At 51.9% G+C, this 23136-nt stretch overlaps 2 protein-coding genes across 4 annotated transcripts in view; both read left to right on the top strand.

The window, feature by feature from the left end:
* Positions 1 to 23136, top strand: part of LOC128915996 (protocadherin alpha-C2-like) — a 174932-nt gene that overhangs the window by 17503 nt on the left and 134293 nt on the right. The window contains exon 1 of one of the 3 annotated variants that reach the window (XM_054217069.1): positions 14542 to 17037. The exons of the other annotated variants lie outside the window; for them this stretch is intronic. Coding sequence (XP_054073044.1) covers positions 14557 to 17037 — 2481 coding nt within the window. The 5' untranslated portion in view covers positions 14542 to 14556. Of the gene's footprint in view, positions 1 to 14541; positions 17038 to 23136 lie in introns of those variants that run through there. 3 annotated transcript variants of the gene reach the window in all.
* Positions 3995 to 6526, top strand: LOC128916222 (protocadherin alpha-2-like). The gene has a single exon (XM_054217592.1). It carries the CDS (start codon positions 4013 to 4015, stop codon positions 6524 to 6526), a length of 2514 nt encoding a protein of 837 aa, XP_054073567.1. The 5' UTR covers positions 3995 to 4012.

Here is a 23136-nt window from a genome sequence, read left to right as displayed (position 1 = left end):
ATAGTATGTGGTATTGAAATGCCCGCAACGTCCTTTGACGTTATGAATATCTCTCACCAGAGACAGTCTCTCATGCTGCTTGTGGCCTGATGTAGGCCGTATGTTGGTAAGAGGGGCTGAGATGCTACTGATGAATACTGCGTGATGGACCTTTTCCCTCTTGTTTTGGGAAAGGTGTTGTGAGTGTGTAGCACTTCAATCTGCTGTCCTGGTGTTGTGGTGGGCATGTACAGGAGCTTCTGCATGTGATGATGTTGCCGTCATGGTTTCTTGATCCTCCTAAGGCAGGATCTCTAAGGGGAGGTAATGAAGTGGGGGTGACCTTTGGGCGTGTGACTTAACCTTAACCTTAGTCACTTGCACAGGTGGCATCTGTAATGATAGTGTGTCCTTTGTCAATATTACCTCATTCTGATATGTGCAGGTACACACCAAACCCTTCACAGCAGCCCAGCTGTGGTGTTCTGTTGTTAGAAACACTACATAAATCCTTGGGGAAACGATGAGGCATGTCATAAGAAGAGAAGAATGGGAGATGATGTGCTTGTCTTGAGAACACCTGTCCCAGAGTGGGGCATGGGGGATGCCTAGAAGGAAGCATGAGGCAGGATGGTTACTTAGTTTTCTTTCCCAGGATCCTTTCCCAGACTCCCAAGTGTCTAGGGTTGGAGGCCTTCTCGATGTTGAGATAGAACCCGAAATTGAAATGCTGCCAAAGTCCTTTCAGGTTCTTAATATCTCCCACGAGAGAAAGTCCCTTGTGCTGCTGTCGGCATGATGCGGGCAATGTATTGGTAAGAGGGGTGACATGCAGACTGCTAATTACTGTCTGCTGGACCTTTTCCCTCTTGTTTTGGGAAGAGTGTTGTGTGGTTGTAGCCCCACAATCTGCTGTCCTGGTGTTGTGGTGGGCATGTACAGGAGCTTCCAGAGACATTGATGTTGCCATGCTGATTCGTTTCTCCTCCTAAGGCAGAATTCGTAAAGGAGGAGGTGAAGAGGTGAGTATAATCTTGAGTATAATCTTTGTGCTCCTGACTTCCCCTACTTGTGCACTTGCATTTGCACTTGGTAGATATGCTGTGTCCTATTACACATGGCTCATTCTGATACATGCACGTACACAGCAAACCCTGCAGAGCAGCCCAGCTCTGGTTTTCTATGGTACGGATTTTCCCACCCTGTTGATATTTTGAGTGTGCTTGCATATCAGTGTTTGGTGTGGTTCTCTTGAAGAATATAATCTGTGTGGTCTGAGATCTGAGCTGTCACAGCTCTTTCACAGCTCTAATCACAGAATCTTTATGAACAGTAATGTGCAGGTCTGTAGAGTTTGCACCTGAAAATGCTGAAAAGGCAGAAAGTATTTCAGGTGAAGCTCAGGCATCTGGGAAGAGTCTGCCAGAGAGTGAGTGCCTTTGCCTCTGTCCATCCATTCTTTGTGCTGAGCATGAGGGAAGGTGAGGGTGTACAAAGGTCTGGGTGATGCTCAGAGTGATGTTGGGGCATTTTATTGTGATGGAGCAATGCCTGGGTATTGTGTCAGTGACGCTTCTAGTTGCACAATGTAGGGCCTGGGCATGTGTCCCTGGGAGGATGACTTTGAGTGGGGAAGAATCTTGCCTGATGGAAATGGAGACGCTGGGTGTCTGTGTAAAGGTCTGTGTCATTGGGGAAGGAGTGGAGAACGTCCGCTGAGCTGGAGATCTCATTTCCCATGGTGTGTTGTAGAAGATGCCCATAGAAAACCTTGAGAAGAGGCCTGATGTGCAGAGCTGATTCCTCAGGATCCTCTCAGGTCCTCCAGAAATTCTGCACATCCCTGCACCCTTTTGTCCTCTGTGGTATTCCTATGTGATGTGAAGACATCTGCCATAGGTTCCTTTAATCATTTGCTCCTGCAGATTGTATGCTGTTAGTCATATAGGTGGGTTTTGAAGTTTGGATCACTTTGTCCTCTGTAAAGCTCTCCTTGTTCATCTCTCTGCTAATCTCTTTGTCTTGCTAGGCAGGGGAAGAATTGCTTTTTGTATTCAAGATGTTGGCAAGCCTTGTGTTTCAAACCAGTGGAATGGATTCCTTTGGTTAGCTACTCTTAGCAAAAATTCCCACCCTTTTTGTTTTTCTTCTCTCACATTGGCAATGTGTTGGTAATGGTGGATGAGATACAGACGGCAGAATTTTGCAGCTGCCTGCTTGCAGAGTTTTGTGCCATTTGGCATCAGTGTAGGGCATGTCTTTTCCATTCTCTTGAGCTGAGGTTGACGTTGAGAGAATGTCCTTAGCTTTCAGGTGTGCCTTCTGCTTTCCCTGTGTCGTGGTGTTGGCCAAATTGGTGAATGACTGGTGACAGATGCTCTCCCCCCACCTCTTGCACATGGAGAGGTGGAGGAGAGATAAAGAGATCTATGAGTTTAGAAGTAATTAAACTTCTTTAATGAAATATTAATAATCCAATAAAAAGGAAATAATGAAATACATAGAGTGTATACAAACCATATCAATTGTCCAGGATGACGTCACTGTCTGGCATAGGGGAAGTCCCAGACTGGACTCAGTGGTTGGTGGGAACTGGATTCCAGAGCTGGAGTCAGGAATGCACCAATGTTGAAAATGTTTCTTATTCTGAAGAAGCAACCAGTGATGCTACAGGTAAGTTGCTCCTACCTAAAGAAGATGAGTCTGAGAGACAGATGTACTTTTGTTCCTCTTCAGTGGTTATGTCTTTATGTTGGATCGACTGAATATTGCCTGGATTGTAATGCTAATGAGAGGTATTCTGTGGGGACTAATGCTGCTGGGTACTGAGGTTCTGGGTTCTCTGTGTGTTGTTCTGGCAGTTCATGCCTGCCTGATGTAGTCATATTGTATGGCATATATAATATATATACATATGTATTACCATATGTATACCGGTAAAGGAGAGAAAGTGGAGGCAAAGAGGAAAAAGAAGATAGCCGGAGGACGGGACTGCAGAGAGGGAGTATGGGGATAGAGAAGAGAAGGGATGAGGGAAGAACAGAGAGAAAGAATATGAAGCAGGAAGTATGGAGACAATCAAGAGAAAGAAGATAAAGGAAGAGACAATAAAGGATCACTGTCCACAAAACAGTGGATCACTATCACGGTCCACAGAAAGGCGGTGAGGGAGAGAAAGAACGAAGGAAATAAAGAAAGGATAAAAAAGTAAGAAAGAAAAAAGCAAGTCAGGAAGAAATGAAGCAAGGAAGTAATAAAGGAAAGAAGAGGAGAAAAAAGAGAAAGAAGGGAAGAAATCATGAAGGAGACGACAAGAGTGCAGCGATATTCTAGACGCTGAGGAGATTTGGTCTCTAAGAACCTTCGTTTTCGTTAGAGTAGCGCGCTCGGGCGCTGATGGTGCATGTAATTAACGCTGATGGCTTCGTCTTTGATGGTGTCCGCCGCGGCGCCGGAGGCGACTGGGAAGCCGCCAGCGAGGATAAAGAAGAGAGAAGGATGGAGGAAGAAAGGAAAGAGAAGTAAAGACTAGGGCACGGCAGAGGAATAATGAAAAGAACAAGGTAGAGAAGGAAGAGAAGGAAGAGAAAAAAGAACAGAGAAAAGGAAAAAAGAAATAAAGAAATGAGGAAGAATAGAAACGAACGAAAAGAGATAACTGAAGGAGAAAAAGAAGGCGAAAAAAGGAAAAGAAGATAAGAAAGTAAGAGGGAGAAGGAAAGAGCGATAAAGCAAGAAAAAAAAAACGAAGAAAAAGAAAGAGGAGAACGGAAGGAAGAGACGAGAGAGGAGATGACGAGCCCGCGTCCGTTAGTAGTGTGGAGCGTGTGAGGCGTCGGAGCAGCACACGGTGTCGCTGCAGGCTCAGAAAAGGCGTGGGAGCGTTGAGGCGGCTCCGCCCCGGTGCGGCGGAGAGCCCGGCTGTGAGCGCGGGGGGGCGGCGCGGGGCGGTGAGGAGTGCCGGTGCGTCCGGGCGGCGGCGGGGAGCCGTGCGGGGCCCGTGCGAGCGGCGGCGGCTGCTTGGGCGGCGGCGATGGGCGTGAGTTGGTGTTCCGTGTTGCGGGTGGTGGTGGTGGTGCAGGCGGCGTGGTCGCTGGTCGCTGGTCAGGTGCGGTACTCGGTGCCGGAGGAAGCCAAGGCCGGGACGGTGGTGGGTCGTCTGTCGCAGGACCTGGGCCTGGAGGCGGGCGATGCGGAGTCGCGGCGCCTGCGTCTGGTGTCGCAGGGCCGTCGTGCGAGCGTGGAGGTGAGCGGGGCGAGCGGGGCGCTGGTGGTGAGCTCGCGTCTGGACCGGGAGGAGCTGTGCGGGAAGAGCGCGCCGTGCGCCCTGCGCCTGGAGGTGCTGGTGGAGCGGCCGCTGCGCGTCTTCCACGTGGAGCTGGAGGTGACCGACATCAACGACAACGCCCCGCTCTTCCCCGCCGCCCGCAAAAACCTCAGCATGGCGGAATCGTCGCTGCCGGGGTCCCGGTTCCCGCTGGAGGGCGCGTCGGATGCAGATATCGGAGCGAACGCGCAGCTCTCCTATACACTCAGCCCCAGCGAGTATTTTAAAATAGAAGAAGAAAACAGTATCTCGCGCAGTAAATCCCTGTTTCTGGTTCTGACGCAAGCGCTGGACCGCGAGATTTTGCCTGTGCACCGTTTGGTGTTGACGGCGAGTGACGGTGGCCGTCCGTCGCTGACGGGCACGATGGAGCTGTTGATCTCGGTGCTGGACGTGAATGACAACGCGCCCCAGTTCAACCAGTCGGTGTACAAAGTAGTTTTGGCAGAAGACGCCTTAGAGGGGACGCTGGTGGTGCGTGTGAACGTCACAGATCCGGACTTGGGAATATATGGGGAAGCGCTTTATGAAATTGATACTGTTGTTCCTTCCTCGGCCTCAGATGTATTCAGCATCGATGCCGATAGCGGGGAGATCAGACTGAGGGGCGCCCTGGACTTTGAGACAGTTGAATTCTACGACCTGCACGTTAAGGCGAAAGATAAGGGGACGCCCCCGCTGTCGGGCCACTGCAAGGTGTTCGTGCAGGTGGTGGACGTGAACGACAATGCGCCGGAGGTGTGGGTGACGTCACTGTCGGTGCCGGTGTCGGAGGACGCGGCGGTGGGGACGGTGGTGGCGCTGCTGAGCGTGTCGGACCGGGACTCGGGGTCGAACGGGCGCGTGCGGTGCGCGGTGTGGCCGGCGTCGCCGTTCGGTCTGGTGTCGACGTTCGCGGGGTCGTACTCGCTGGTGCTGCGGGAGGCGCTGGACCGGGAGCGGGTGTCGGAGTACGAGGTGGAGGTGCGTGCGGAGGACGGCGGGTCGCCGCCGCTGCGCGCCAGTCGCGGGGTGCGTGTGCCGGTGTCGGACGTGAACGACAACGCGCCGGCGTTCGCGCAGGCGGTGTACACGGTGCTGGCGCGGGAGAACAACGCGGCGGGCGCGGAGCTGGCGCGTGTGTGGGCGCGGGACCCGGACGAGGCGGGCAACGGGCGCGTGAGCTACTCGGTGTGGGAGGGCAGTGTCGGGGGCGCGTCGTCGGGCGGGGGGTGGCGGTCGGCGTCGAGCTACGTGTCGGTGGACGCGGAGAGCGGGCGGCTGTGGGCGCTGCGGCCGTTGGACTACGAGGAGGTGCAGGTGCTGCAGTTCGAGGTGCGTGCGGTGGACGCGGGGGAGCCGTCGCTGTGCGGCAACGCCACGGTGCAGGTCTTCGTGGTGGACGAGAACGACAACGCGCCGGCGCTGCTGCCGGCGTCGGGCGGCGGCGCGTGGTCCGGGTCGTCGTCGGAGGCGGCGTCGGTGCCGGGGTCGGGGTCGGTGTGGGCGTGGGCGTGGGCGTCGTGGGGGACGCCGGCGGGGCAGGTGGTGGCGAAGATCCGGGCGGTGGACGCGGACTCTGGCTACAACGCGTGGCTGCGCTACGAGCTGTGGGAGCCGCGGGGGAAGGGCCCGTTCCGCGTGGGGCTGTACAGCGGCGAGGTGAGCACGGCGCGGGCGCTGGAGGAGGCGGACGGCCCGCGGCAGCGGCTGGTGATCGTGGTGCGTGACCACGGGGAGCCGTCGCTCTCGGCCACGGCCACGCTGAGCGTGTCGCTGGTGGAGGGCGGCGAGGCGGCGCTGGCGGCCGCCGGCTCGTCGTCGTCGTTGTTGTCGGGGGTAGGGCTGCGTCCGGCGGAGGGCGGCGCGTCGGTGTCGTCGTCTGCGGCGACGAACGTGTGGCTGGTGGTGGCGATCTGCGCGGTGTCGAGCCTGTTCCTGCTGGCGGTGGTGCTGTACGTGGCGTCGCGGTGGGCGCCGCGGGCGGCCGTGCTGTCGGGGCCCGGTGCGGCGACGCTGGTGTGCGCCAGCGAAGTGGGGAGCTGGTCGTACTCGCAGCGGCAGAGCCGGAGCCTGTGCGTGGCGGACGGCGCGGGCAAGAGCGACCTGATGGTTTTCAGCCCCAACTTCTCGCCGCCGCCGCCCCTGCCCGTCCCCGCGGCGAAGGAGACGCATCCGGAGGCGTCCGCTCTCCTGGACACGGTCAGTGGCCCTCCCTTTCTCGCCTCTCGCCCCTTCTAATCCTCCTGTCGCGTCCCCTCGGTAGTCGCTGTTGGGAGGGGTGTCTCATCCCGCGGGGGCGGTGGGTGGTTGTCGGGTGCTTAAGGATGTGAATGGGACCTGTGAATGGGACCATCTGCCTTTGCGTCCTTGCCACAGCCCCTTCGGCTCTTTCTTTTTTGGGAAAAGTTAAGTGTATTGCTGCACCCACTAACTTTTACCGATGCAGCTGAGATTTAATGTTGCTGGTGTGAGTGTGATTGCGACGAGAGGTGCAATGCCATCGGCTTGCTGGTGTGTAGCATTTCCACCCGAGCTTGCTGAAGGAGTGCAAGAGTTTCAGGCTGTGGTGGTGACGGTCCCCCTGGCAATATTTAGTGCCTTATTACCGTTGGTGTCTGATGACTGTGCTGGTTGCAGCTGTGGTTTCTCGTCGAATACTCTGTCCTCCTCTTCTTTGATTGTGCTTTTCAAGTTTGTGACTCAGGGTGACCAATGGACTTCAGGATCTTCTGCCCCCATGCTGTGATTTTGTGATTTTTATTCACCCACCAGAGTCTTTCAGAAAGTAGGGATGGCGTTGTGGACTTTTCCTATGTTCTTTTTCCACCTGTGGTGTTACTTTACATTCTAGAATAAAGTGTTCAGGGAGGGGAGTGTGACCCAAGGTAGGTGTCAGAAAGGGGAATTTTCTTTTCCTGCTGCCCCAATCCATGTTATAGATTGCCGTTCCTGTGTGGAGAAGTGATGGGATATGATGTACGCAGGGCTCTTTTGAGAGTCTTTCAATATTTGCATCAACATTGTCAGCCTTATGGAAGCCCTGGAAACCTCCTTTTCAAAAAAAACCCCAAATTGTCCCATACGTTAGATATTATCCATTGCAGTGCTGTGCTCATCAACATTTGGGTTGTTCTCTCACGGAAGGAAATCTATGCCCATTGCCAGAGCTATCCTGACACCATCTCTACAAATAGCTGTGTAACATTTCAGATGGGTAACAGAGCGCCCAGGTGTGTAACATTTCCATCTGGTATAGCTGAAGCATTGCAAAACATGAAGTGTCAACTACAGCGAGTCTGTTGAACACAGTGCATATGATACCATCTCTATGTTTTTTATGGTGCTCTCACTGATGGGAATGCTTGTGGACTCGTGTTCCTGACCAGAGAAGTGGCATGATGTACGCTGGCTTTTATGATGTTTTTCAGGATTTGTATCTGCAGCCACACCGTCACAAGAGACCCGTAAACCTTCTTTTTAACACAAAAGCCCTACCAACCAACAAACAAATCCCCTGATAACAAAAGCCCAAACGCCAAAGTCTCCTACAGAATCAATAGAATCTGTTGAATTGGGGTGCTTGTCAGTGTTTGGTTTGTTCTGTCATAGCATGAAATGAATGACGCCGATCCACAAGAAGGGCTGGAAGGAGGATCTGGGGAAGTACAGGCCTGTCAGTCTGACCTTGTTGCCTGGGAATGTCATGGAACAGATCACCCTGAGTGCCATTATGTGGCACATGGAGGACAACCATGTGATCAGGCCCAGTCAGCATGGGTTCATGAAGGGCAGGTCCTGCTTGACAAACCCGATCTCCTTCTGTGACAAAGTGACCCGCTTGGTGGATGAGGGAAAGGCTGTGGATGTTGTTTATCTCGACTTATGTAAAGCCTTTGATAGGGTTTCCCACAGCATTCTGCTGGAGAAACTGTTTGCCCGTGGCTTGGACGGGAGTACTCTGCGCTGGGTAAAAAAGTGGCTGGAGGGCCGGGCGCAGAGAGTGGTGGTGAATGGAGTTAAATCCAGTTGTCAGTGGGTCACGAGTGGTGTTCCGCAGGGCTTGGTACTGGGGCCTGTTCTCTTTATATCTTTATGAATGATCTGGACGAGGGGATCAAGGGCACCCTCAGTAAGTTTGCAGCCAACACCAAGTTGGGCGGGAGCGTGGACCTGCTTGAGTGTAGAAAGGCTCTGCAGAGGGATGTGGACAGGCTGGATTGATGGGCTGAGGCCCATGGCATGAGGTTGAACAAGGCCAAGTGCCGTTTCCAGTTCTTGGATTACACCAACCCCCATGCAGCACTAGAGGCTTGGGGCAGAGTGGCTGGAGAGCTGCCTGGCAGAAAAGGACCTGGGGGTGTTGGTTTACTGCTGGCTGAATGTGAGCCAGCAGTGTGCCTGGGTGGCCAAGAAGGCCAAGAGCATCCTGGCCGGCATTGGGAATAATGTCAGCAGGACTATGGAAGTGATCGTCCCTCTGTACTCGGCACTGGTAAGGCCCCACCTCGAGTGCTGTGTCCAGTTTTGGGCCCCTCACAACAAGAAAGACATTGAGGTGCTGGATCGTGTCCAGAGAAGGGCAATGAAGCTTGTGAGGGGTCTGGAGATCAAGTCTTATGAGGGGTGGCTGAGGGAGTGGGGTTGTTTATCCTGGAGAAAAGGAATCTGAGGGAAGACCTTATCGCTCTCTACAATGACCTGTAGCGAGGGGGAGCTCAGTCTCTTCTCCTAAGTAACAGGCGATAGGACAAGAGGAGACGGCCTCAAGTTGTGCCAGGGTAAGTTAGATTAGATATTAAGAAAAATGTTTAGACTGAAAGAATTATTAAGCATTGGAACAGGCTGCCCAGGGAAGTGGTGGAATCATCATCCCTGGGAGTATTTGGAAGATGGCTAGCTGTAGTGCTTAGAGATATGATTTCATGATGGTTTTTGTGAGTGTTAGGTTAACGGTTGGACTCGATGATCTGAAAGGTCCCTTCCAACCCAGACAGTTCAATGATTCTATGAATGCCATTGTCATTTAGAGCTATTCTGATATCACCTTTAGAAAGATTAGAGAGTCTGCTGGACGTGGTCTAAATGAGACCACCATCCATATGTTTTTTTATGGTGCTGTCATTGCTGGGAAGGGTCTGCAAAAGCTGGAGTGAGCCCTGAGGTGGGAAAGGAAACTGTGTTTTGTAGCAGAGGTAAATGTGGGAGTAGGGCGTGTCCATCTCTTGTTGTGAAGGGTGACCTTGAGCAGTGGGAAGACTTGTGTGAAGGAACTGGAAATCCTTGGGAAGACCATGGTCCGTGTCATAAGGCAAAAGTGGGAGATGATCTGTTTGTCTTGAGAACACGCATCCCAGAATGGGGAATGGAGGATGCCTAGAGTGGTGCATGAGGCAGGAAGGGCACCGAATCTTCCTGCCCAGGATCCTCTCACAGGCTCCCAGGGTGTCTGAAGTTGGAGCCCTTCTGTGTCTTGAGATAGCGTGCGATACTGACATGCCCACAATGTCCTGTGAACTTGCATTCCTGGCTGGACTGGTGGCTTGATGTGCACTGACCTGCTTTGATATTCTTTCGTTATTTGCATTAGTAGCAACACCCTTAAAAATTGCCTGGAAATTCTCTTTTCAACAACAAAACCCCTCTCAACCCAATTGTGCTACACAGTAGATATCGTCTGCTGGATTGGTGTTCTTGTCAACAAGAGGGTTGGCCTCTCTCAGCGTGAAAGCAATGCCCATTTCCATTAGAGTTGTCCTGACATGTTCTCTACAAAAGTCATGTTACGTTTTCCTCTGAAATTGCTGAAGCATTGCCAGACATGAAGGGTCCTCTGCAGAGAGTTTATGATTCCATCTGTACGTTTTTTATGGTGCTCTCATTGATATTCCAATGAGGGTATGAAAAGTCAGCTTGAACGTTGAGGTGGGAAAGGGAACTGTGGCATGTGGCAGAGGTGAATGTGTCAGTGTCACAGAATAGGGCCCAGTCATTTTGTGATGTGAAAGTAACCTTGAGCAGTGGGAAGCCTTGTGTGAGAGAACTGGAAATCCTTGAGAAAACCATGGGCCATGTCAGAAGAACATGAGAAGGTAAGGAGGAGGGTGTGACCTTTGGGCCTGTGACTTATACTTAGACACTTGCGCAGGTGGCATCACCAATGGTGGTGTATCCTCCTGTCAATACAATCTGATTCTGATATGTGCAGGTATACACCAAACTCTGCACAGCAACCCAGGATGAGTATAATCTTTCTGCTCCTGATTTCCCTACTTGTACACTTGCATGGGTGTCCTCAGAAGAGATGGTGTGTCCTATTACTCTTGGCTCATTCTGATATTTGTGCATTCCTGCATAACCCTGCAGAGCAGCCCAGCTCTGGTTTTCTATGGTACAAATTTTCCCACCCAGTTGCTATTCTGAGTGGGCTTTTGCTTTGGCGTTTGGTGTGGTTCTCTTGAAGAATATAATCTGTGTGGTCTGAGATCTGAGCTGTCACAGCTCTTTCACAGCTCTAATCACAGAATCTTTATGAACAGTAATGTGCAGCTCTGTAGAGTTTGCACCTGAAAATGCTGAAAAGGCAGAAAGTATTTCAGGTGAAGCTCAGGCATCTGGGAAGAGTCTGCCAGAGAGTGAGTGCCTTTGCATCCATCCATCCATTCTTTGTGCTGAGCATGAGGGAAGGTGAGGATGTGCAAAGGCCTGGGTGATGCTCGGAGTGGTGTTGAGAGTTGGGACATGTTATTGTGATGGAGCAATGTCTGGGTATTGTGTCAGTTATGCTCCTAGTGGCCCAGAGTTGTGCCTGGGCATGTGTCCCTGGGAGGATGACTTTGAGTGGGGAAGAGTCTTGCCTGATGGAAATGGAGACGCTGGGTGTCTGTGTAATGGTCTGTGTCATTGTGGAAGGAGTGGAGAACGTCCGCTTAGCTGGAGATCTCATTTCCCATGGCGTGTTGTAGAAGATGCCCATAGCAAACCTTGAGAAGAGGCCTGATGTGGAGCCATATTTGCTCGGTATCCTCTCAGGTCCTCCATGAGTTCTGCACGTCCCCACACCCTTTTGTCCTCCGTTGGATTCCTATGTGATGTGAAGACAACTGCCATAGGTTTCTTTAATCATTTGCTCCTGAACATGTTATGTTGTTAGTCAAAGTGGTGGGTTTTGAAGTTTGGGTCACTTTGTCCTCTGTAAAGCTCTCCTTGTTCATCTCCCTGCTCATCTCTCTGCCTTGCTAGGCAGGGGAAGAATTGCTTTTTGTATTCAAGATGTTGGCAAGCCTTGTGTTTCAAACCAGTGGAATGGATTCCTTTGGTTAGCTACTCTCAGCCAAAATTCCCACCCTTTTAGTTTTTCTTCTCTCACGTTGGCAATGTGTTGGTAACTGTGGATGAGATGCAAACGGCAGAATTTTGCAGCTGCCTGCTTGCAGAGCTTTGTGCCATTTGGCATCAGTGTGGGGAACGGCTTTTCGATTCTCTTGAGCTGAGGTTGAAGTTGAGAGAATGTCCTTAGCTTTCAGGTGTCCCTTCTACTTCCTCTGTGACAGAAGTGCATAAGGGAGCACTACACACTGTCCAGTGATTTCAAGGCTTCTGCAGAACCTAATTTTTTCTGTTCCGGTCCCCCAGAAGTCTCTGGTAATATTAAAGGAAATGTCCCTTAGAACCAATTCTCCTGTCTTGAAGATGCTTGTTATTCTGAAGAAGCAGCCAGGTAAGTCAATGATACCTTAAGAAGGTGCGTTTGAGAGACAGGTGTACTTTTATTCCTGTTCAGTGATGTTATCTTTATGTTGGGTGGATAAAATATTGCCTGGATTGTAAAGTCTGTAGGCTTGGAGCAGCAAAGCACCACTGCCTGCCCTTGTTCCTTTCCTTCCACTTGCAGGCACAGTGTGAGCAGACGGCAGCAAGCATGGAGGGAGGAGGGATTGCAGTGCATTTCTGTGGGTGGATGTGTTGGGTGTTGTGGGGATGTTCTCAGTGAAAATGTCATGGTGTTACCTTGGTGGCTTTTGTCTGGCTGTGTTTCATGCTGATGAAGGACCGGTATTCTCAGGGGCTAATGTCCCTGGGTACTGAGGGTCTTGTTGTGTTGTTCTGGCAGTGCATGCCTGCCTGAACGAGACAGCAACAGCTTGCCATTCAATGTGCAGGTGGAAAATGAGGCCAGAGGAACAGCTCTTCCCTGAGATACCATCTTGGAGGATTTTCTTGCTGGTCTGTGATGGGTTTGAGTGCCTGAAGGAAAGACTCCCTTAAGTTGTTTGTGCTCATTGAAACCTATTTGCGCGGATGTCCAAGTACGTGGGGCTTGTGTTTCCGAGGGTGGTGGGTTCTGTTGTGGTGTAGCAGGTCTGTTCTTTGCTATATGATTGCCTTGCTGTGTTATTTTATGGGTCGTTGAGTGGACTGGAGGCTGAAGGTTGTTGTCTTCCTTTAGAAGAAATGGGGGCGTGCAGGGGCAGTCTGTCTGTATTGCATAGACTGTAGGAAAGCGGGAAGCTTGTTCCCCATGTGGAGGCATGGAAGGCGGAAGGGTAGGGGAATGAGAACTCTTGTCAAGGGCATTTCCATGCTTCATAGCAAGTGTGGTGTAGTGATGTGGAAAATATTTTGTTAAAGGGGGAAAAGAACAGAGAAGGATGAAAGGAGAAGAGAACAGGAAGCAATGTAAGGGCAGGACAGAGAAGAAAAGAAAAAGGAAGAGAAAGACAAGAAGAAGGAGAGAAAATAGAAGAGGAAGAGAAACGAAGAAGGGCCAATGGGAAAGAAAGAAGGAAAGAACGAGAATGGAAGCAGGATAGGAAAGAATCTGTGCCAGGTAAAAAGAAGCAAGGGAGAAAGAAAGGAGGAAGAAAAAGGAAGTAAGGAAGGAGGGAACGAATGAAAAAGCAAATGAACAAACAAACAAATGATAGAGTAGATTGCTAGCTCGCAGTAATGTTATCTCTGCATGGTTAATGGAGTTGAGGACCTAGGCATTCTTGGTACTCAGGGACATGGTGTAAAGGCTTGATGAGAAGTAGTGAGGAAGAGGAAGGAGATATCGCCTGAGGGCATGTCCATGATCCATGGCAGGTGTGATGTAGTCATATAGAAAACAGACTGGTAAAGGGAAGAAGAGAATGGGAGGGTAGGACAGGAAAAAGAAAAGAAGGAGTAAGGGGATACAGAAGAGAAAGAAGGAGGGAACAATAGAGAGAAAGAAAAGCAATAGAGAGAAAGAACGTTCGAAGCAAGGAGTAGAAGTAAAAGCGACCAAGAGAAAAAAAGTATGAAGCAAGGAATAGAAAGAAAGAAGATAAAGGAAGAAACGATAGAGGAGTTTACTAGTATGCACCGATGCTATCACAGGACCGAGAAAGGAGGGTAGGGAGAGGAAGAAAGCAAGAAGGTAAGAAGCAAGGAAAGAAGGAGGAAAACAAAATAAATTTAAAAAAAAAGGAAATAAAAAAACAAGGAAGGAATAAATGAGGCAAGGAGGTAATAAAGGAAGGAAGATGAGAAAGAAGAGAAAGAAAAGAAATGATGAAGGAGTCTACCAGGGTGCAGCACGATATTTTCTAGACGCTGAACTGGTCCCTAACAGCCTCCGCCTTGGTTAAAGTACCGATCTCCGGCACGAATGTCCCGTAATTGGCGCTGATGGCTCCGCCTTTGATGGTGTCCGCCGCGGCGCGACTGGGGAGCTGCCAACGTGGGAAAGAAGAGAGAAGGACGGAAGGAGAAGAGAACGGGGAGTAAAGACCAGGGCACGGCAGGGCAAGAACGAAACGAAGAATGAAGAAGAGAGAGAGAAAGAAGAAGGTGGAAAGATAAGAAAGCAGAGAGAGAGAAGAAGGAAGGCAGTAAAGTAGAAAACGATTATAAAAACGTAGGAAAGAGAAAGGAAGGCAGAAAAAGGAAGAACGGAATAAAGGAATCTAAGGAAGCAAACAGCAAGCAAGCATGGAAAAGGAAAGAAAGAGAGGAAGAAGGAAAGAAAGGGTAAAAGGAAGACACAGGAGAGGAGATGACGAGCTCGGGTCCGGGGACGCGTTTAGTGGTGTAGAGCGTGCGAGACGTCGGAGCAGCACACGGTGTCGCTGCAGGCTCAGAAACGGCGTGGGAGCGTTGAGGCGGCTCCGCCCCGGTGCGGCGGAGAGCCCGGCTGTGAGCGCGGGGGGGCGGCGCGGGGCGGTGAGGAGAGCCGGTGCGTCCGGGCGGCGGCGGGGAGCCGTGCGGGGCCCGTGCGAGCGGCGGCGGCTGCTTGGGCGGCGGCGATGGGCGTGAGTTGGTGTTCCGTGTTGCGGGTGGTGGTGGTGGTGCAGGCGGCGTGGTCGCTGGTCGCTGGTCAGGTGCGGTACTCGGTGCCGGAGGAAGCCAAGGCCGGGACGGTGGTGGGTCGTCTGTCGCAGGACCTGGGCCTGGAGGCGGGCGATGCGGAGTCGCGGCGCCTGCGTCTGGTGTCGCAGGGCCGTCGTGCGAGCGTGGAGGTGAGCGGGGCGAGCGGGGCGCTGGTGGTGAGCTCGCGTCTGGACCGGGAGGAGCTGTGCGGGAAGAGCGCGCCGTGCGCCCTGCGCCTGGAGGTGCTGGTGGAGCGGCCGCTGCGCGTCTTCCACGTGGAGCTGGAGGTGACCGACATCAACGACAACGCCCCGCTCTTCCCCGCCGCCCGCAAAAACCTCAGCATGGCGGAATTCACTACGCTGCCGGGGTCCCGGTTCCCGCTGGAGGGCGCGTCGGATGCAGATATCGGAGCGAACGCGCAGCTCTCCTATACACTCAGCCCCAGCGAGTATTTTAAAATAGAAGAAGAAAACAGTAACTCGCGCAGTAAATCCCTGTTTCTGGTTCTGACGCAAGCGCTGGACCGCGAGACTTTGCCTGTGCACCGTTTGGTGTTGACGGCGAGTGACGGTGGCCGTCCGTCGCTAACGGGCACAATGGAGCTGGTGATCTCGGTGCTGGACGCCAACGACAATGCGCCCCAGTTCAACCAGTCGGTGTACAACGTACATTTTCCCGAAGACACCCTAGAGGGTATAGTGGTTGCCCGGGTGAACGCCATGGATCCGGACATGGGAAGTAATCGAGAAGTGCATTATGAAATTGATACTGTTGTTCCTTCCTCGGCCTCAGATGTATTCAGCATCGATGCCGACAGTGGGGAGATCAGACTGAGGGGCACCCTGGACTTTGAGACAGTTGCTTTCTACGACCTGCACGTTAAGGCAACAGACAAGGGCACACCCCCCCTTTCGGGCCACTGCAAGGTGGTGCTGGAGGTGTTGGACGTGAACGACAACGCGCCGGAGGTGTGGGTGACGTCGCTGTCGGTGCCGGTGTCGGAGGACGCGGCGGTGGGGACGGTGGTGGCGCTGCTGAGCGTGTCGGACCGGGACTCGGGGTCGAACGGGCGCGTGCGGTGCGCGGTGTGGCCGGCGTCGCCGTTCGGTCTGGTGTCGACGTTCGCGGGGTCGTACTCGCTGGTGCTGCGGGAGGCGCTGGACCGGGAGCGGGTGTCGGAGTACGAGGTGGAGGTGCGTGCGGAGGACGGCGGGTCGCCGCCGCTGCGCGCCAGTCGCGGGGTGCGTGTGCCGGTGTCGGACGTGAACGACAACGCGCCGGCGTTCGCGCAGGCGGTGTACACGGTGCTGGCGCGGGAGAACAACGCGGCGGGCGCGGAGCTGGCGCGTGTGTGGGCGCGGGACCCGGACGAGGCGGGCAACGGGCGCGTGAGCTACTCGGTGTGGGAGGGCGGTGTCGGGGGCGCGTCGTCGGGCGGGGGGTGGCGGTCGGCGTCGAGCTACGTGTCGGTGGACGCGGAGAGCGGGCGGCTGTGGGCGCTGCGGCCGTTGGACTACGAGGAGGTGCAGGTGCTGCAGTTCGAGGTGCGTGCGGTGGACGCGGGGGAGCCGTCGCTGTGCGGCAACGCCACGGTGCAGGTCTTCGTGGTGGACGAGAACGACAACGCGCCGACGCTGCTGCCGGCGTCGGGCGGAGGCGCGTGGTCCGGGTCGTCGTCGGAGGCGGCGTCGGTGCCGGGGTCGGGGTCGGTGTGGGCGTGGGCGTGGGCGTCGTGGGGGACGCCGGCGGGGCAGGTGGTGGCGAAGATCCGGGCGGTGGACGCGGACTCGGGCTACAACGCGTGGCTGCGCTACGAGCTGTGGGAGCCGCGGGGGAAGGGCCCGTTCCGCGTGGGGCTGTACAGCGGCGAGGTGAGCACGGCGCGGGCGCTGGAGGAGGCGGACGGCCCGCGGCAGCGGCTGGTGATCGTGGTGCGTGACCACGGGGAGCCGTCGCTCTCGGCCACGGCCACGCTGAGCGTGTCGCTGGTGGAGGGCGGCGAGGCGGCGCTGGCGGCCGCGGGCTCGTCGTTGTCGTCGTCGTCGTCATTGTCGGGGGTAGGGCTGCGTCCGGCGGAGGGCGGCGCGTCGGTGTCGTCGTCTGCGGCGACGAACGTGTGGCTGGTGGTGGCGATCTGCGCGGTGTCGAGCCTGTTCCTGCTGGCGGTGGTGCTGTACGTGGCGTCGCGGTGGGCGCCGCGGGCGGCCGTGCTGTCGGGGCCCGGTGCGGCGACGCTGGTGTGCGCCAGCGAAGTGGGGAGCTGGTCGTACTCGCAGCGGCAGAGCCGGAGCCTGTGCGTGGCGGACGGCGCGGGCAAGAGCGACCTGATGGTTTTCAGCCCCAACTTCCCGCCGCCGCCGCCCGTCCCCGCGGCGAAGGAGACGCATCCGGAGGCGCCCGCTCTCCTGGACACGGTCAGTAGCCCTCCCTTTCTCGCCTGTCGCCCGTTTCCCTTTTCTCGCTCTTCTTTCCCTTTTGTCCCGTCCCCTGGTCGGTCGCTGTTGGGAGGGGGTCTCATGCCGCGGGTGGTTGTCGGGTGCTTAAGGATGTGAATGGGACCTGTTAATGAGAGCACCTCCCTTTGCGTCCTTGCCACAGCTTCCCGCCCCTTGTTTCGGGGGAAAGATAAAGAAAGATTTGACACACCCAGCAGCAGTTACAGTCTGCAGCTGAGGTTCGGTGTTGTGGGTGAGTTGTGTTTCTGTAGAGTAAAATGACGGCCGATTACGATGAGAGGTTCCACGACGTCAGGTTTGCAGACGCTCTGTCTTTACTGGTGTGTAGCATTTCCACCCGAGCTTGCTGAAGGGGTGCAAGAGACACAGGCTGTGGTGGTGACAGTCCCCCAGGCACTCTTTCGTGTTTTATTGCCTTCGCTGACTGCTGACCGTGCTGATATTAGAAGTGATTTATTCTCTCTCCTCCCCTTCTTTCGTTGTCGTCTGTAATAGACTTTTGGAAAATTGGGACTTGTCACGGATTTTCTGTTTCAATAGTGTGATTTCTCCATGTTATTTGACCTATTGGAGTCATTATGAACATTGGGAAGTCATTGTGGAATTTTCCTGTGTTCTTTTTCCAAGTATGTTGTAACCAAAGTTAGTAGTACAAAGTGTTTAGTCAGAGGAGTATGACCTAAGGTGTTAGAAACGGGAACTTTCTATTTCTTCTCCCACTCTCCTACCCGGGTTGTGAACTTTTGTTTCTGGCTGGACTATTGTCTTGACATACACTGACCTGTTTTCATATTCTTTCATTATTTGCATTTATAGCAACTCCATTACCAATTGCCTCCAATTCTCTTTCCAACCACAAAAAACTCGCTTAACCCATTGTGCTACACAGTAGATATCATCTACTAGATTGGTGTTCTCTTCAACATGTGGGTTGGTTTCTCTCATCATGAAATCAGTGCCTGTTGCCATTAGAGTTGTGCCGACATGACCGCTACAAGGAGTATTGTTCTCAGGTCTGTAATGTTCCCCTTTGAAATTGCTGAAGCATTGCCAAACGTGAAGGGTCGTCAGTAGAAATTTTGCCGGACGCCGTGTATATGATATCACCTGTATGTTTTTTATGGTGGTCTCATTGATGGGAAGGGTGAGCAAAACTCAGATTGAGTGTTGAGATGGGAAGGGGCACTGTGGCATGCGGTGGAGGTGAATGTGGCAGTGTCACTGAGTAGGGTCTGGACACCTCCTATTTTGAAAAGTGCCCTTGGTTAGTGGGAAGACTTGTGTGAGGGAACTGGAGATATTTGGAAGATCATGGGCTATGTCATAAGAAGACAAGAATGGGAGATGATGAATTGTCTTGAGAACACATGTCCCAGAGCGAGGAATGGAGGATGCCTAGAGGAGAGCATGAGGCAGGATGGGTACATTGCGTTTTTTTGCAGGGTCCTTTCCGAGGCTCCCTAGGGTCTGGAGTTGTAGGCCTTGTGGATTTTTAGGTAGTTTGTGGTACTGAAATGCCCACAATGTCCTTTGAAGTTTTGAATATCTCCCACCAGAGATGGCTCCTCATGCTGCTGTCAGTCTGACGTAGGCAATTTGTTGGTAAGAGGGCTGAGATGCAGACTGTGGAATACTGTCTGATGGACCTTTTCCCTCTTGTTTTGGGAAAGGTGTTGTGGGTGTGTAGCACTTCAGTCTGCTGTCTTTGTGTTGTGGTGGGCATGTACACAATCTTCTCCAGCCATTGATGTTAACATGATGGCTCCTTGCTCCTCCTCAGCCAGGATTTTTAAGGGCACCTGATGAGGTGGGTATAATCTTTGTACTCTCGACTGCCTCTACTTGTGCACTTGCACAGTCGCCTCAGTAGAGATGCTGTGTCCTAGCACACATGGTTCATTCTTGTATGTGCATGTACACAACCAACCCTGCACAGCAGCCCAGCTCTGGTTTTCTATGGTACAAATTTTCCCACCCAGTTGATACTGTGAGTGCGCTTATGCTTTGGCATTTGGTGTGGTTCTCTTGAAGAATATAATCTGTGTGGACTGAGATCTGAGCTGTCACAGCTGTAATAACAGGAACTTTAAGAACTGTAATGTGCAGCTCTAGGGTTTGCACCTGAACTTGCTGAAAAGGCAGAAAGTGTTTTGGGTGAACTTCAGGCATCTGGGAAGAGTGTGCCCGACAGTGAGTGCCTTTGCATCTGTCTGTATGTTTTTGTGCCAGCGAGATGGGAATGTGATGAGCAAAGGCCTGGGTGATGCTCGGAGTGGTGTTTAGAGCTGGGGCATGTTATTGTGATGGAGGCACATCTGTGTATTGTGTCAGTGATGGTCCTAGTGTCATGGAGTAGGGCCTGGGTATGCGTCAATGGGAAGGTGACTTTGGATGGAGATGCTGGGTAGAACACCGTCTGTGTCATTGGGGAAGGCCTGGATAATGTATGTTTAGTTGTGGAGATGGTATTTCCCAGTGCTTGGGGTAGAGGATGCCCATAGAAAACCTTGAGAAGAGGCCTGGTGCACAGGGCAGTGTTCTCTCAGTAACTCCATAAGTTCTGCACGTCCTTGCTCCCTGTTGTTCTCTGTGGTATTAGGGCTTGTGAAGATAACTGACATACGTGCCTTTCCTTGCTTGTTTTAGATGTGGAATGCTGTTGTTTAAGCAGAAGCTTTTTGAAATTTGGATCATGCTGCCATCCTTCTCTCAACCTTCCTTGGTTACCTCTCTGGTCTTGCTAGGGAGGGGAAGAAGTGATCTCCGTATTCAGGATGTTGGCAAACCTGGCATTTCAATGCAGTGGAATGACATCCTTTGGTTTTCTTCTCTGCTTTCCCCAAAAGTTGGGCTTGATAGAGGTGATGTGTCCTGTTGTTATGCTCAACTCCTTCAGGTGGGTGCACATACACAGCAAATCCTGCACTGCAGCCCAGCTCTGGTTTTCTCTGGTACAAATTCTCCCACCCAGTTGACATAGTGAGTGCATGTTTTCTTCAGTATTTTGTGTGATTTTCTCAAAGAATAAAATCTGTGCACACAGGACTCAGAGCTGTCAAGCTGTAGTCACAGAACCTTTAAGTTCTAATGCAGAGCTCAGATGTTTTCATTGGAGCCTGATGAAAGTCACAAAATGTTCAGGGTGCGGTTCAGTCAGCAGTGTAGAGTCTGTCAGACACTGTGTGGCTTTGCAGCTGTCCATATGTTCTTCATGGCATTTGTGAGGAAAGGTGAGGATGTGCAAAGACCTGGCTCATGTTCATACTGGGGTCTAGGGCTGGGGCATGTTGTTGGGCTGGAGCAGTATCTGGGTACTGTGGGAGAGATCCTGTGAGTGGCTGTAGTAGGGCCAGGCATGCGTCATGGGGAGTGTGACCTTGAGTAGGGAACAGCCTTGCCTGAGGGAAATGAAGATGCTGGTTAGAACATGGTCTGTGTCATTGGGAGGAACTGGAGTACATCTGCTTAGCTGGAGATGCCATTTCCCCAGGTGTGGGATAGAGGATGCCACTAGAAAACATCAAGAAAAGCTTCCGCAGACAGTGCTGCCTTCCCGTGATCCTCTCAGGGCCTCCAGAATTTCTATATATCCTCATGCGCTGTTATTCTCTTCTTGTGTTTTCATACAGTGGGATGGGATCCTTTGGTTTTCTTCCCTCTTATGACCAAAAACTCCTACCTTGTTTTTTTTTTTTCCTCTCAGATTGTCAATGTGTTGGTAACGGTGGATGAGACACAGCCTGTGGAATTGTGGCAGCTGTCAAGTTGCAGACGTTTGGGCAGTTTGTCATCGGTTTGAGGGGTGCCTTTTCACTATCATGAGCTGAGGTTATCATTTAGAGAATGTCCTTAATTTTTGGGTCTCCCTTCTACTTTCCTTGTGACAGAGGTGTGTAAGGGAGCACTGTGCACTGTCCAGCTTTCTCAAGGCTTTTGCAGAACATGAGGGCTTTTTTTCTGTCCGGCTTCCCCAGGGATTTCTCATAGTATTAGTTAAAAATGTCCCTTAAAATCAGTTCTCCTTTCCTGAAAATGTTTTTTATTTTGATGAATGAACCAGTGATTCTACAGGTAAGTTGCTCATTCCTGAACAGGATGAGTACTCTTGTTCCTGTTTAGTTGTGTGATCTTCACGTTCAATTGACTGAATGTTACCTGGGCTGTAATGCCTATAGGTTTGGAGCAGCAAAGCACCACTGCCCGGTCTTGTTCCTTTCCTGATTCTTCCAGGCACAGTTTGAGCGGGTGGTAGCAAGGATGGATTGAGGAGGGACCCTAATGTGTTTCACAGAGTGGTTGGGTTGGGTGATGAGGAAGTGATCTCTGTGAAAATGTTGTGATGTCGCCTCGATGGCTTTTGTTTGGCTGTGTGACAGTTGTCCCATGCTGATGAAAGAGAGGTATTCTGTGGGACTGCAATGCATTTCTTTGAGTGGATGTGTTGGGCGTCAAAGGGGATGTTCTCAATAAAAATGCCATGGTGTTGCCCTCGTGGTTTTTGCTAGGCTGTTAGGGTTGAGCGTGCTATTGTGAGGGGACTAATGTTCCTGGGTACTGAGGATCTCGGTGTGTTGTAAGGGATGGGCTGTAAATTCCCTGCCGAGGGGCAGAAGGCCCTCCAAGCCTTCAATGGAATGCCTCAAACACTCACAAGGAAATAAATAATGCAGGCCTGGCCTTCAAAGATCTGATAAGGCTAACACTTCTGGCGTCTGAAAGTGTAGGAGGACTGTCTTGTGAAGACAGGATGGTTCTGCCACTCCTGTGGTGAGCTTGCTAGTTTTCAGTTCTCAAGGCCGTTGTGTCCAATGAGTGACCTTTGCTTCATCATCTGTGAAATGCATATGAAAACGCACAGCCCTGCATATGCTAATGAAGATTATAGAGATCATGCTAAACATGTATGACTATGGCACTTGTCTCTCCACCCAAATCATGCTACACATCACCTGGGAGAAGGGAGAAACCTGAGACGAGGCTGTCCTCAGCAAGGGGGGTGGACCATGCTAATTCAGCAAACATAAAAGGGGAAAATCAGTGTCCCTAGGAGGGAACAAAGAAGAAACAAAAGAACATAGTGCCTGGGAAGATTATTCCCAAGAAAGAAGAAGATTATGCCTGGGAAGATTCCCTGAAAAAGACACTGGAACCAGGACTGGTGATCTCTCTCTCTCTTGTCTTTTTCTACATCTTTTCCTTTCTCTATCCCTCAGTTTCTCTTTTCTCTTAGAATCGGTAAGTAACTGCTTGCCATAAGTTGTCCTATACCTGTTGTTAAGTAACACAATGCATACCTCATCACTTGCCATAATTTTTTATATACCTAACCAATTATCGTGGACTTGTGAAGACCTATACTAACCATTTTGTAAGCTAATAAATGTTTCTATATGGACCTTGAGATTTATCTCATCTTAGTCCGCACCGTTGAGAATTTATGAATCTGAAGTCACTGACCCCCCCTTTTTACTGAGGCTGGGACACGACATGTATTGTTCTGGCAGTGCATGCCTGTCTGAAAGGGAATGGAAGAGCTTGACTTTGAGTGTGCAGGTGGTAAAAAGAGCCTGGAAGAATCGAGGTATATGAAGAGCTGTTGGGAGCAGTGGTTGCCCTGTGCTTTTTCAGCCTTTGTGGAGTATTGTGGTGCTGGTCTGTGGTGGGTTTTAGTTTCCAAAGGAGAGACTTGGCTGTGTTGTGTGGACTCTAAGGAGCCTTTTTTACCAGGAGTCCAAATATCTGGGTATTGGGCTTGTGTTTCAGAGTGTGGTGGATTCTTTTGTGATGTAGCAGAGCTGTTCTTTGCCATATGATTACCTTACTCTGTTATTTGCTGGGTCCTTGAGATGGCTGATATGCTGCAGAGTGTGTTCTTCTTTGAGACGATAAGGGGAGGTGCAGATTCAAAGACTGGAGGAAAGCAGGAAGGTTGTTCCCTGTTTGAAGGATGGAAGGTGGTAGGGAAGAGGAATGAGAGCTCTAGCCAAAGGGAATGGCTGTGGCTAATGGCAAGTGTGGTGTAAATGTTTTAAAAACTTTTTGATCACAGAAAAATGC

Source organism: Rissa tridactyla, chromosome 11 (assembly GCF_028500815.1).
Source record: "Rissa tridactyla isolate bRisTri1 chromosome 11, bRisTri1.patW.cur.20221130, whole genome shotgun sequence".
NCBI lineage: Eukaryota > Metazoa > Chordata > Aves > Charadriiformes > Laridae > Rissa > Rissa tridactyla.
The sequence above is the reverse complement of the archived record's forward strand: the minus strand, read 5'-3'. Positions and strand labels throughout refer to the sequence as shown.